We start from the raw sequence: 13,291 nt of genomic DNA, 5'->3' as shown, positions 1-13,291 counted from the left end.
AATCTATCAAATGCAAACAGATTGAAAATAATATTTCACATTGAACTATAAATAAGTTACAAAAAAAGCAACTCACAAGGATTATATCAGGACTGGAACCTCCAAATCGACTCTTCCCTTCCCACGTCAGTGTGCCAATTGGAGATCGACATGGTGTGCTCAGTGGTGAGTAACAAGGGGATTTGTCACCTTTGTTTTGTAGTTTCAGCCCAACCTTGTGGCGGTTCAGTGTCTTCAGTAGATCAGCTGTTTCTTCGGAGCTCATATTATCAAAGTAGATAGTGGCCCCCACAATCTGGTCACCTATGAATTAAGTTGAGACGCAAAGCCAAAAATAAGTTAATTATGTATACTTTCAGATGAGTACAAACACTCAATCTCTGATGAAAACATCAATTAGAGAAGACAAAGTTCACCTTCGTATACTCTTCCGGATCGTGCAGCAGGTGACTCTCCTTTCACCTCTTTGACAAAGATTTCTCCTTCAGTTGTCTGGTCAATGGTCAAACCAGTTTTGTCTGGACCCTCCCAATCTGGGAAGAGCACCTCCCTGGTTTCTTCCTCTTCAGCCATCTGTACCAAGACAAATGTGTTGATTTCAAGAGAACAAACAGGAAAGAAGGACACGGAATGCCTTCAATCTGTAATTCCAACATTTTGTCATCATATGCATCTGCTTAAAAGGAAAACAAGGTAATAGAAGAGTTATTGTGAAATAGTTCATCATCTGTAAAATCTAATACCTTGCCGTTGCTTTCTTAAACTTAAGCCCTGGTGTGATGGATACTCTGCCTTGGTTCCCCTGCACAAAGAAAAGATTTTGAAAATCATTTATTGAGGCAAACATCATGCAAACTCTTATAGTATTTAATTCATCATTCTCTCTTTTGTACTTATTTTCAGTTGCATATTTGCACAAGTTAAATATTCTCCATCCATGCTTTTTACTGTGAAATAATAATAATTTCATCATTGTAGTATGCAATGTTGGACACTAGGTGGTAGTAAGATCTTGTTCTACAACACCGTTTCCTTCTTCTCTAACCACCAAATTGTCAGCTCCCTCACTCCCTCCCGTGTATGTGTATTCCGTGTTTTGGAAATTTGGTTGGAGTCAGACCACACCCTGCCCTGAGGAGAGCAGCATAATCCTGCCCCTGTACCCCAGCTCCAATGTCAATAGAGAAAACAATGATGGTTAAAGTCTCTCCCTTTATGAAAATACATATAGCAGAATTCTCTCTGTTTCAGTCTTTCACTCTGGAGACAAATCTAACTGGCCCTCTATGATGTTTTAATTTTGCTATTGCAGAACATAAACAGTATTTGTTGTGTTTGTATGATTTAAGAGATATGATGGAATACCCTTAAGGTGCAGTAAACCATACAAAAGCACATTTTATCTTTGTTAAGAACAAGTATAGTCACAGGCCATACAGCTTCCATTTGAATAAGCAAACAGTGATGCAACACCTCATCATGTGTCTGTCTGCTCATATCTGACAGGTAAGCTTGTACTTTTTCAATACCTGTCAATTTCTGTGGAATGTGAGGAGTAATAAGTAGCCAACACATTTGCAAACATCATGTTAACAAAGTTTGTTCATAATCTTTCTGAGTTTGAGTGTCCTGCCTCTTCAAATATGCTGAGTAGTCCTACCCACTGTCCTCTTTGGAACAGACAACCCATTGTTTCATAATACCAACCTCTCTACCATACACCCTTTCAATGACACAAGACAGCTCTGCTCTCTGCTCACATGCTATACGCTTATGACTCAGTGTACAAACTAGCATTTCCATTTTGATAGCGCTCATTCTTTTCTGTGTTTTGATGGGGATTCCTGACAAAACTACACTGAGAGGCACTGGCAAATCAGGAAAACGAAAAATCTTAATTAGAACAATTCTGCTGCTGGGTGCCTCTTACCCTAACATAATCCAGAGCAAGCGTTTTATCTCATTTTCCATTGGTCTTATCAATTAATATCATACCAATACGTGTGTGATTTTGTGGTCTATCTCTACGCTCAAATAACTATGTATTTCAGGGAATCTTGAATATAAAATATGTGAAAAGGGCTTTGTCAGGATTGTAGCTGTAAAGATGGATTCCCTTGTAATAAAACACAACTTCAGGAGCAGAAAATAGTCTTTGGTAGTGACAGAGGAAAAGCTCATCTTTGTCAAGCATGTCAGATAAGCGCTTGACTGACAGCAGAGTTTTGAAAATGTATTCTGTACGCCTGTAGACAGCTGTTATGATCTGATGTCAGTCTGGCACTTTCCTCACACAGGGTAAAAATGTGAGGAACTAGAGGGGCACTCAATAGAGCGCATACCTCCACCATGGCCCATAAACATGCAAGTCAAATTGGTTTTTGTTTTTAGTCTGTGCACTTTATCAAAAATAGATTTTCTTTTATATAGATATGTGATGTATGTGTGTAACATGTATTTATAATAATGCAAATTCAGGCATTTGAACAGGTCAGGGGTCTTCTCACTCCACCACACATTTCTCAATATTACCCGCCTACTCAAAGCTCCTGCCTGAGTGACTGACGGAGAGAAAACTTACAAAAGCCCATTACACTTTTGCCAATATAGTAACTTGGATTATCAACAGCAAAATACAGACACAGGACCAACAGCTCTTCTAACTGAAGACGCTTCATTCAGCTATACTGCAGTAGAGTACCGTGCTGTATTATTGTTGAGAAAGCTCAATAAAATTAAGTAAAACTACTACGAGCAACAACAAACAAACACTGGTAATATGACAACCTCCACATTATTTGGCCTTTCAAGCTTAAAAGGCACTCTCGGTTGCACTACAGTAAATGACACCACTGCACCAGTAAGTCATAAATCACCCTAAACATGGTTGAGGTGTTGGTGACTATTACACTGAATGCTGTACTAGATAACAGGCTACTGAGAGCGAGAGGAACCAGAGGAAACGATAAAGGAACAGCTGTTTCAAAAGGATCTGTACACGCATCACATAACAGCCACCCGTCACTCTCACCGCAGCACCAGCATACTTCAATTACACAAGAGAAAGTGAGAAGAAGACGACAACGGGAACATAAAACAACACACTACATGGCCATCCATCATCCCAGCATAATGACCCTCAGCCCTCATGATTCATTCACATAAAATTCCGATTTGTTCCCGCTCCCTGTCTGGACATCAAAGACTGCGAAGACTGAAAAACATTTGCTAATCTAAACGCAGAGGATCACATCAGGAAATAAATGTTGGTGCATCCATTAAGGAAGTGAGGGTTTGGAATGCTTAGTGACAGCGGACCGGTCTGACTTGTTTGGTGGACCGCATCCAAGGTCAGACGTTGAGCCATACGCCAATTAACGCAAGTCAATAAATAGACTGCGACTGCATTATTTGGAATGATGTATAATGTATGAAATGCTTTGGGGTAATGTGATGCCTCTCAGCGCTCTCACCCTCTACCTGTCTGTCTGCCTGCCTGTCAATTCCGGTCTATCATGCATCAAACACAGCAGTAATGTATAAATATGGGTAAAGTCGAGCTGAACTGCAACTTCTATGATTAACTTTAAAATACCACACTGACAGTAACAGCATCAAAACCAGGACCCACAGATTTGGACTGAACCTAAAGAATTTTAGTTTTCCCCCGGGTCACTTTAATACTGCTCACTTCGACATTCTCCCTTCATTCAGTCAGCGAAAACAGACTAAAATGGATTCCAACATTTTTCTCATGATCTTGGCTTCTTCAGAAAAGTCTCCAACTCAATACAAAGCCCAATATAATCGTCACACGTCTATTTTGCTTTTGTACACCATATTGAAACGTGTGTCCTCCTCCCACCTTTACTATGCTTTTAAGTACTTTGTGATCTGAAGGAAACCATTTGGGTTGTCCTTGTTCTCACATATTTGACATATTCCTGGCAGCACACTACAGGGAGGAGCTGAAGCTGTGGGCGAGAAAAGTTAGGAACTTGCAGAGTGAGAGGGAGATGGAGAGAAAAGGAAATGGTAAAAAAAAAAAAAAAAGCCCAAGAGAAAGTGAGCGAAAGCAACGGAATGGTTGTTAGACAATGACAGGAGGTGAAGAGGAGTAAAGAAGAGCGAACCGTGAACAAATGAAAATACAGAGGTACGATTGCAACATCTCCACAAAACGCCAGAAAACAGAAACACACACTGCATTAATACAAGAAAACCGAATTTTCAGCTTCAATTCCTTAATAAAAGCAGCAACAAGTCAACCTCCTTTCAACTTCCAGTCAGCATCTAACATCCTTTTGAAATTGATTTAAACCCTGAAGAAATATGCTGCTGGACGACTATCATAACGATGAAGATCATATGATTAGATTTGGGCGAGGATGTAAACACATGCCAAATAAGGACACCACTGTTCTGGGGATCATAAGGCAGGCAGGCAGTTGATGACTAAAAGCTATTAGGCAGACAACATGACCGATGACTCTCTTCTCTTTTTTTAAATGTCTCTTAAATGGCTGAGAGACACATCTTTGTATGGTAAAAGGACACACAACATTCTATTTTGCCTAAAGTCTTTGAAGGGAATCATGGAGGCAGGGAGAAAATAAGAGATGGGCTCCTCCGTCCATCCTCCATCTTTTTCTATGGCTTGGTATGTGTGTTGAAAAGTAGCCAAACTGCAGAACTGGGTGATATGAGGACATCCAGCTACACAAAAGCCCCTATTGGCTAGCCTGCAACCACAAAGGGATTTGTGTATATACTTTTTTTTTAAGGGCAGCATACTGTTTAGTTTTCACATCCCTTATTCTACTAACCTCCACCAAAGAGGAGCAAATCATACACAGCTGCCGGCTACAAACAGTTAAAACAGCGTGAGTTTGGCGGGCTTTTGGCAGGGCTGTTTCATAAGAAGGAGAAAAAGGGGCTTGAGCGGAACAGGTGGTCGAGCTATAGTGGAAGGGGGTGCAAAGAGGAGACAAGGAAGCAAGAAGCAGCCAAGTGTCAGGTTTCTACAAGGCCGCCCTTTCACAGCTGAATTGTGGTGGCATGACCTTCCAGGTTCAAAGGAGACTTCACAACAAACATTCCAGAAGAGCTTTGGAGTTTAGCAACATAACAGAACTCTGTTGTGAGGTGACAGTGGCTAGATGGCCTTGAATGATGGGTGACATAGCTGTGTGGGTGTCTTCAACTACGTCAGCATTACTAAATGATCAGTGGGGACACTTACCGCGGATTGCTCAAGCGAGGCCAAGGGCTTCAGTCTGGTGCTTTGGTTATTTTTCTTGACTTCTGTTGGCAGAAACACACACACAGGGTTTGGGTTAATGAAGCTCCTGTTATGATAAGAGCTGTCATTCTCTAAGCTCTGCTGCTCAAGGAATCTGCCTCCTCCATCATCAGTGACGATAAGGAGAAATTGTGTTGTCATATACCTTAATCTTACTCTAAGACATATAACCATTCTATTATGTTCTATTATGACATCTTACACAACTGCCCCTTCTATTGACACACACTATTGACATTATTGGCTAGTTTGTTTGTGTATTTGTTTTCCCAACAGATGGCTTTTCACTTCCAACATGGAGCTCAGTTCGGGGGAATTTGATATTTTCCGGCTGAAAACAATAAAGGTTGTTTTTGTAGGAAACAAATCCATTTTTTAAGACGGATTCTGATCTGAAAAGTACTTTAAAAGTAAGCGTGTGACCTGCTCGTTTGTTGTTCCATTGTTTGAGTTACGCCGAGACAAGAGTGTACTGCCAAAAAGCGGAATAGGAAACAGGAACGCAAATCACAAAGTTGCAAATACTGAAATTATAAAGGTTTTACAAGGATTATTGCTTTAATCGGAATCAAAATATGGTGAAACAAAGGCTCCAGTCACAATAACAGAACCAGACTTGGCCTGTTTAACGGCAGGATTCTACCGGTGGGAGCATGTCCCCCCCAGAGAAATTCTTGTTACACATTCTTCAAACCCTGTCATTACCACCCCCCACCCCCCACCCCCCACCCCCCACCCCCACCCCTACAACCACACATACACACTCTCCCAGCCCCTTATGTTCAATCATCTCAACTGCTTATTACTGTAGTAAAAATTGCGCCAAATAACGGTATTTCTGTAACCATTTCTAAACAGTAAGAGTTTATATGCGCATGCTATTAAAGAGAAAACTCTTAAACACACGCAAAGTGAGTTAAAGAGCTCCATAACACCACTTTGTGACATCACTTAAACACTTTAACTTGTGTTGACTAGTTCATGCGCCTTCAGGCAACTTTGAGGCAAATAGATGAGGTGTCAGTTATATGCTAATTAATGGTAAATATTAAGCCGGGTTACTCTCATCTGACATTTTTACGAGCCTGTCACCACAGCTCCTCTCCAACATTATTGCATTCATTGTCTGTCTCGTGGGCTCATGCTGAAATAGATGGCACACGGCTGAGATAAATGCCGGCCAGTATGTGTTTTGTCATTGTGTTTGTGTAGTGGTACTTGTGCTACAGCAGCTGTGTACACTTACTGGTCTATACTGTCGTTTAAAGGGATGAATTAATCAGACATGTGGTGTGGCCTTCAGATAAAGAGCTGAGTGAATGACAAAATGATATTACAAATAGAATTGAAGGTGAGATTTGAGAGACACAACTGGAGCTACACAGGTGGTCTACACATCTAGATCAATGTGGAATAACATCGATGTCCAACATAAAGAGTGAAAGTGCGTAGTGCATATCTTATTTGATCTTAAACCGACAAATGAAAGTGAACAATGGTAAACAATAGGGGGCCCCGCCTTCTGAGAACACACACGCACACACGCACACACAGATACAACACGCACAGTGAAGTGAGGCGTTGTCTCCACCAGGGCACAACAGCAAATAAAAACACAAGACATGTTGATCTGTAGGCACACCGCACCACAGTCCACGAGGCGGCTGAAGTCGCTTTACCGCTCTGCGACTCTGCTCTACTTTACAGAGAGAGCAGCTCAGTGCAGGGCCCCACCCAGTCCTCCAGTCACACACATTCCTTGATAGAGCCGTCAGGCCAGCTGGAAGGGAGCCCAGCCTCTCCCCACAGTGACTAACTCGAAAGAAATGTCCTCTTTCTCTCCAGCACAAACTCTACTCAATGCCGCCCACCCTGAGCCCTGCCCACACCCCTGCCCGGGTGCCCACCTCTCTGCTGTCACTGCACAACAACACAACACCCCCAAACTCCAGGTTCTGCTCCAACAAACAACAGCTACCGGCCACATCAAACAAATATGGAGATACAAGGGAGCAATGGAATACTGAGAATGCCAACACAGGGCAGGCCGAACAGGATCGCTTGATCTGAGCATGCAATATCATCATCATTATCATCATCATCACTGTTGTTGGTGTTGTCATTACCAGCTTTGCCCAATTTCCAGTCACCCATTTCAACCCCAGTTTGCTTTCTCTCTCTCTCTCTCTCTCTTGCCTTCCTTGTGTGCACATACCTGAACTCGTCATCGTTTGTGCTTAAGTAGGTCAAAACACAATGTGTTCAATTTGTCAATTGAATCAAAGGGTCTTTAGTCACACCATCAGCTTGATTGCCTCAAATCTGCTGAGTGAACCGAAACAGGAGCAGTGTGGCATTTATTGAAGCTCAGGCATAAGTAAATCAGACACAGATAAGATTTGATTACAAGCAAATAAAAAGGCCTCAGTGAAGAGAGAGAGAGTCACACAGGAGCAGCAGAAACCAAATCAGTGTCGTTATCAAAACAGACCAGAACAGAGTCCCTGTATCTCTCTCTCACTCTTTCTCTCTAACTCTCTCTCTCTCTCTCTCTAGCTCCATTGTGGTTGGAAGGGCCACATACAGCGACTACAACGATACAAAGACACACAGCAGGGTCCAGTGTCGGCTCTGTGTTTTCCTCCAAAATGCAGATAGGACATGCATGTGTGACGCATATAAAAGGAATGTACACCCAAATAAATGGTTCTGTTCTGTACACCATAGTCTACACAGCCCTAAACCAAACCACAAGTCCTGCATAGACCAAAGGCTGCCCACTGACGCCAACTTGGCCTGCTGCTGATTAAACCATTGTGACTTTGGCAGGAGAAGCTGTGCACAAACTGGAAAAAGTGAAGAAAACGTTCGAAACCTTCTCCTCTTGGTTTTGCAACAAATCTTTGTTGCAAAACCAAGAGGAGAGTTGTTTTTTAAAATCATCTGAAGCTGAGGATAGCAGTAGCCGCAGAAGCAGCAGCATTATTGCCACAATAAGGAAACAAGGCATTTCAGATAAAGATGAAGTTATGAAAGAAGCGATTCTTGGACGGTGCCACAGGGCGGAAGAGAGCCAGGAACATTGAGCAATGATTAATAGATGACAAGAAGTGAAGCTCTTTTCATTTGCATTGAGATAGGATGCAAATTATTAGCTGGTATAACTTGTTAAACCAGCGAGACGGTTGGCGAAGTTTAAACCGTTCTTCAACGAAATCAGACATCATGTGACACTCAAACATCCCGTTGTAATCTTGCAGAGGTCGTCTTCAACTAAATTTAGGGAGGCAATTTAGTCAGCATTCGTTTCAGTCTACCACAGCTGCTGTTTGAATAGATGACCCAATCCGCACATGGGGTCAGGAGACAAGAAGGTTAAGAAGAAGGTCAAATGAGAACCCTAGCAGAATATATATAGATATACTGTATATATATAGGCACAACAACACACTATGCTGGTGCTTAACTTCTTGAAAAGTAAGCGTTACGCAGGGATACTTGGTATAGCAGAGCAGGATAGTGTAGCAGTTGTGAGGAGTGCATCCTTGAGCAGCACTCTGCCAGATAAAGAGAAGCTAAACAAAACAAAACGTCTTTCTAAATTTACATTCCAAGCCCTCCTGCCCTGACATTTTGGGCGCCCCGTTCCAAACAGCGTTGTTGTAACAGATGCCACATGGCATTCCTCGCTCAGGGCAATGTGAAGGAGTGTGGTTTGGGGGGAGGGGGAGGGGGAGCAGGTAGACTGCACAGTGGGCCAAATGTTATGTCAGTTTATTGCCCATGCATGTAAATGATCTGATTTCTTCTCGTTCCTGTGATGTGTCAGGGGAAACGGCGATCGCTTAGTCATCAATCGCAAAACACAAATGTCGCACCAAACACGAATCAGCAACTGAAAATAAAGCTCTCAGGGCAAAAGCATTAAGGAGTTTGAATGGTGTGATTGTGCATGGGTGTGACTTGATTAGCTGTGACCTGTGGTGGCTGTCTCTGCATGAATCAGCATCAGCAGCAAGGCGAGTAATGATAGGAACTCCAAGGAACATACTGAAGACATGCTGACAAATTCCAAACCAGCACTGGATGGATGAGAAGGGAGTGGCTCTTGGGCGGATTGCTGAGAGAGATGAAAATCGCACGCTAGGGTAAATTTTTATTTGCAGTTGGAGAGAAAACAACTGCGATTTTGTATGATAGCTAAGAATTCAGTCGTGTGTTGTCTGCACTCCCACAGGAGCGACTGTTTAATTAAAGCAATCTGCAGGGTGGGACGTCAGCTAGTGTGCTTGAACTTTAGGACATCTAAGAACCCAACTTCTAAATGAATACCAAGTGTGATAAACATAAGATAATCACTCTCCCCGCATCTTACATCTCATTCTCTCCACACTCACCTCCCTCTCTTTCGCCTCCCCACACTGTCCCTCCTTCCAACCGCCCATTTAACATAAACCCATGAGGAAATGGCAGAGGAAGCGCGCTCGAGACCTGGTTCTTTCCGTTTCATGCTGGCTGGCACAGCTGAGTAACACCGCCACCCTTGTCCGTACCACCAGCGAACCCAAAACTATAATAGCGCCTCTGGGGAGGCATCTTAACGCGTTCGAGGTAAGACTCTGAGCTGCCGTGACGCAGGCCCATTTCCTCGAGCTAATGAGGATGCTTGTTTGCTGCGTGGATGAGCGGCAGCTTGAAGAAAATATGCCAGAAATGAACGTACAGAAAACTCCAAAATTCCTTCATTACTTGAGGTGATGACATAATACGGCTTTTGTTCTTGGCTTCGTCGGCTGACAGCGCAAGTGTTTAGACAACCGTTGTTTGTTTAAGGCCTCGTTGAAAGACATTTGGAGCTTTTTTAACCGTAGGCAGGCAAGAACCAGTTCGGAAACTTTTAGAGCTTCAAACATCCCGCCCTTGTTTTCTGTTTGAGTTTATCCCTACCCTTGCTTCGGGGAAGAACACATCTACATGACATATGACTCTTGGCACCATGTTATCACTGCATTCAAGGAGAATTATTGGAATGCTTAGAGCGCTACACCTTAAATGAAAACCAGCTTTCAAATGACGTTGAGCCTCGTTTCTACTCAGCCCTTTAAACAGACTGCGTCAAAATTAATCACTTTGACGAGACCGGTATGAGGAATACCAGACGTTTACAGCTGCGGGGCACTCAACATGATCTTAGTATGTGTTGTCGAATAAGCCCGTGGAGAGCAGAGCAAGATGCAGTTCACTTTGCAGTGAAACGCCTTTAGGGTGTGGCAGGAGGGAGTTATGGAGGCCAAACAACCACACGCACACACGCACACACATATACACACAATGAAATTTGAATTTGAAGCCAGATTCATCAAAGCATTATGTCCGCTGTGGATTGTAATCTGCCGTTCCCTTTATTTGAAGGAACAAGCTGGAACAAATGCAAAACTGATTCTGTGATGATTCCAGGTTGGACCACCTGGGACGAGGCGTCTCTGTAAAAAGCGTAGACGAAGGTTCGCCACGCGCATAAATACCCCTTTAGTTAATGGCAGACAAAATCCATCTCACTCTCTCTCTCTCTCTCTCTGAATGTGCGAAGAAGTCTTAGCTCCCCCCTCCACGCCTCAAACCTGGTTTCAATTAGCTTGTCTTTCCAAACCACGACATTCCATTACTCCCCCCCCCACACCCCAACTCCCCCCGCGCTCACCCCCACCCCTGCTCCTTTCCAGCCCCCGCCCATCCCCCTCTCTCACTCCCAACTGCCTCCGTCTTCACTCTTCCCCCTTTCTCTCTCCCCTCCCCTGCACACCCTGGCCAGGAGCCCAGGTTAAGAGATCCAGGGTTAGAAAAAAAAAAGAAAGAAAGAAAAAAAAAAGAAAAACATTTCCAAAGTCAGTCCAAAAAACAAAAAACAAAAAAGAAACATGCCTGAGCACAAAGCAGCAACACTAATACGCACAGCCTGCTTTTAATATCCTATTATGTAACACTTGCACATAACTGCAAACTCTCGGACAAAAACCATTCAGTTGGTATCACAGACCCAGAGACACACTCATGCTTATCCAACTTCACCAGGCTTTTCCAACTTCATCCCTACATCTGTTCAATTATTACTGTTTAAACTTGGAGACCCTCCAGGCTTCCCTAAAGAATAACCTTTGGTGGCGTTTAGAGGGCTCTCACTTGGGAAACCACTGAAATGAATGTTTGCAGAAGTTTTTTTTTGTGTCTGAAAAGGGTGTGCCTCTGTGACACATGGAGAAGCAAAAAACAGAGGGAGGGAGGGAGGGAGGAGAGGGAGTGTGTGTGTGAGAGAGAGAGTGGAAGGAGGTGAAGGAGAGCAATCCACGCCCTAGCCTGTTGCTGCAGGCTCACATAAGGAAGTACCTTTACATATTAAAGTATGCAAGACTTAACAGATGGACCCTTGGACAGATAAGGGAAAAGTGATAACATCAACAGTTATCATTGTTCATTGTTATCATTCTGCTCCTCCAGTACAATTCTTATCTCTCTCTCTCTCTCTCTCTCTCTCTCTCTCTCTCTCTCTCTCTCTCTCTCTCTCTCTCTCTCCCTCTCTGTGTGTGTGTGTGTGTGTGTGTAGGATCCTCTAGTGTTGTAAAAAATTGTGGGCTATCCCATAAGGTCTACGTGTATGAAGGACATCCACGTTGCACTACAGTCAAATCACAGCAGGAATGAAGAGGGACATTTTAGTGTGAACTTTTCTCTCTGAAGGAATCATCTACAGCCGTAGGAAAACATATTTCCGTCATAAAGTTTGCTCCAGTGCTGAGCTTGCCAGGTCAAAAGAAAGGTGTGCCTTTGTGCGCAGTTCGAATAGTAAAGTGCGCAACAGTCAAATCATCTGCATTCATGTGGTGGTGCTGGTACACACCCACCTCTTGTGTCTTGCTAAGTAAATAATACAGGCTTAGGCAAAAGCAAAACTTCTGCAACTTTTCAAACTTTCAGCAAACAACTTAAGTAAAACGATATTCAACAGTTGTACAATAAAACACAACAGAGCAGCTTCTGTATGAATACCAGCGAATACAAGGGATAAACAAACGCCACAGAGTGAGAAAAAAGTTTCTGCAAATGTATCACTCACATCACACGCTCACCATATTTCAATTTAACATGGATATTGGATTTATAAGCCTGTTTTCTCACTTTTGCACCTTAATTCTTAACTTTGGCCAAGTTATAATAAGTTCACTTTTATTTAACAGGATCACAGAGTTAAGCAATGCACAGCTGACAGCAAAGTATTGTAATCATCCAAAAATACTCAAACAATGTTTACCTTAAAAAGTTAAGAATAAAATTGCATCTTTACCTGTGCGCAGACTTGGCGCCGAGAAGCCTCACACCAGCTTGAGCATCCTTGGCAGAATGTCTTTTCCCCTTGTCCCGAGCCCAAGAAAAGCACGTCTTTCCAGTCACAACTTTTGCAGTCAAAAGATATTCTGTCACTCTTTCTCTATTACTTGATCAAGCAAATTTCCAGGGCGTTTTCTCCTCCTCTCGCCCTCCCTCCTCTCTGCTTTTTCACGTCTTTTTCTGAGTGGCTGCTGGTCTTGGCTGGGCAGAGTGGTTGGACAAGGAGCAGGGTAGGGCTCCTGGTTTGCAGAGGGAGTGGAGCACAGAGGGCGGGGACCGGTGAGAGGGAGTGGCCCCTTCCAGGCCTGGAGCCCACCCACTGCCTCTCATCACGGGCTCTGATGAAGTGTAACATGAGAAGTACACACAAGTGGCCAGAAAAATAGAAACACCAAGACACTGCACTGTGATGCTTTGTAACATGATAACAAATATAACATTTATGAAAACTTACCATTTGTAACACTTGCATTGTTTCAGAGATGTTTCAACTTTATGGTTAAAAGTTTGTGGCTTGTGGGTTTGCAGCTCTTCGTAGACAAGAAGGGCAAAATGTTTAAAACACAGGACAAAAAATGACACCGAAAAGAGCTGAATCAGCACTTT

General features: G+C 43.1%; 1 protein-coding gene across 13 annotated transcripts in view; it reads right to left on the bottom strand.

Annotated features, from left to right (window-relative positions):
* Nucleotides 1–12,898, bottom strand: part of ahnak (AHNAK nucleoprotein) — a 36,427-nt gene extending 23,529 nt beyond the window's left edge. For all 13 annotated transcript variants that reach the window (XM_076159616.1, XM_076159623.1, XM_076159626.1 and 10 more), the window contains exons 1-5: nucleotides 12,642–12,898; nucleotides 5,243–5,304; nucleotides 744–802; nucleotides 417–573; nucleotides 77–303 (exon numbers count right to left, since the gene is read on the bottom strand). In XM_076159616.1, coding sequence (XP_076015731.1) covers nucleotides 77–303; nucleotides 417–573 — 384 coding nt within the window. In that variant the 5' untranslated portion in view covers nucleotides 744–802; nucleotides 5,243–5,304; nucleotides 12,642–12,898. The remainder of the gene's footprint in view (nucleotides 1–76; nucleotides 304–416; nucleotides 574–743; nucleotides 803–5,242; nucleotides 5,305–12,641) is intronic.
* Nucleotides 12,899–13,291: the final 393 nt, after the last annotated feature.

The sequence above is a fragment of the Genypterus blacodes genome, unplaced genomic scaffold (genome assembly GCF_046128005.1).
Source record: "Genypterus blacodes isolate CSIRO-AG114 ecotype Tasmania unplaced genomic scaffold, CSIRO-AGI_Gbla_v1 ptg000098l_1, whole genome shotgun sequence".
Taxonomy (NCBI): domain Eukaryota; kingdom Metazoa; phylum Chordata; class Actinopteri; order Ophidiiformes; family Ophidiidae; genus Genypterus; species Genypterus blacodes.
This window is presented reverse-complemented; position numbering and strand designations above follow the sequence as displayed.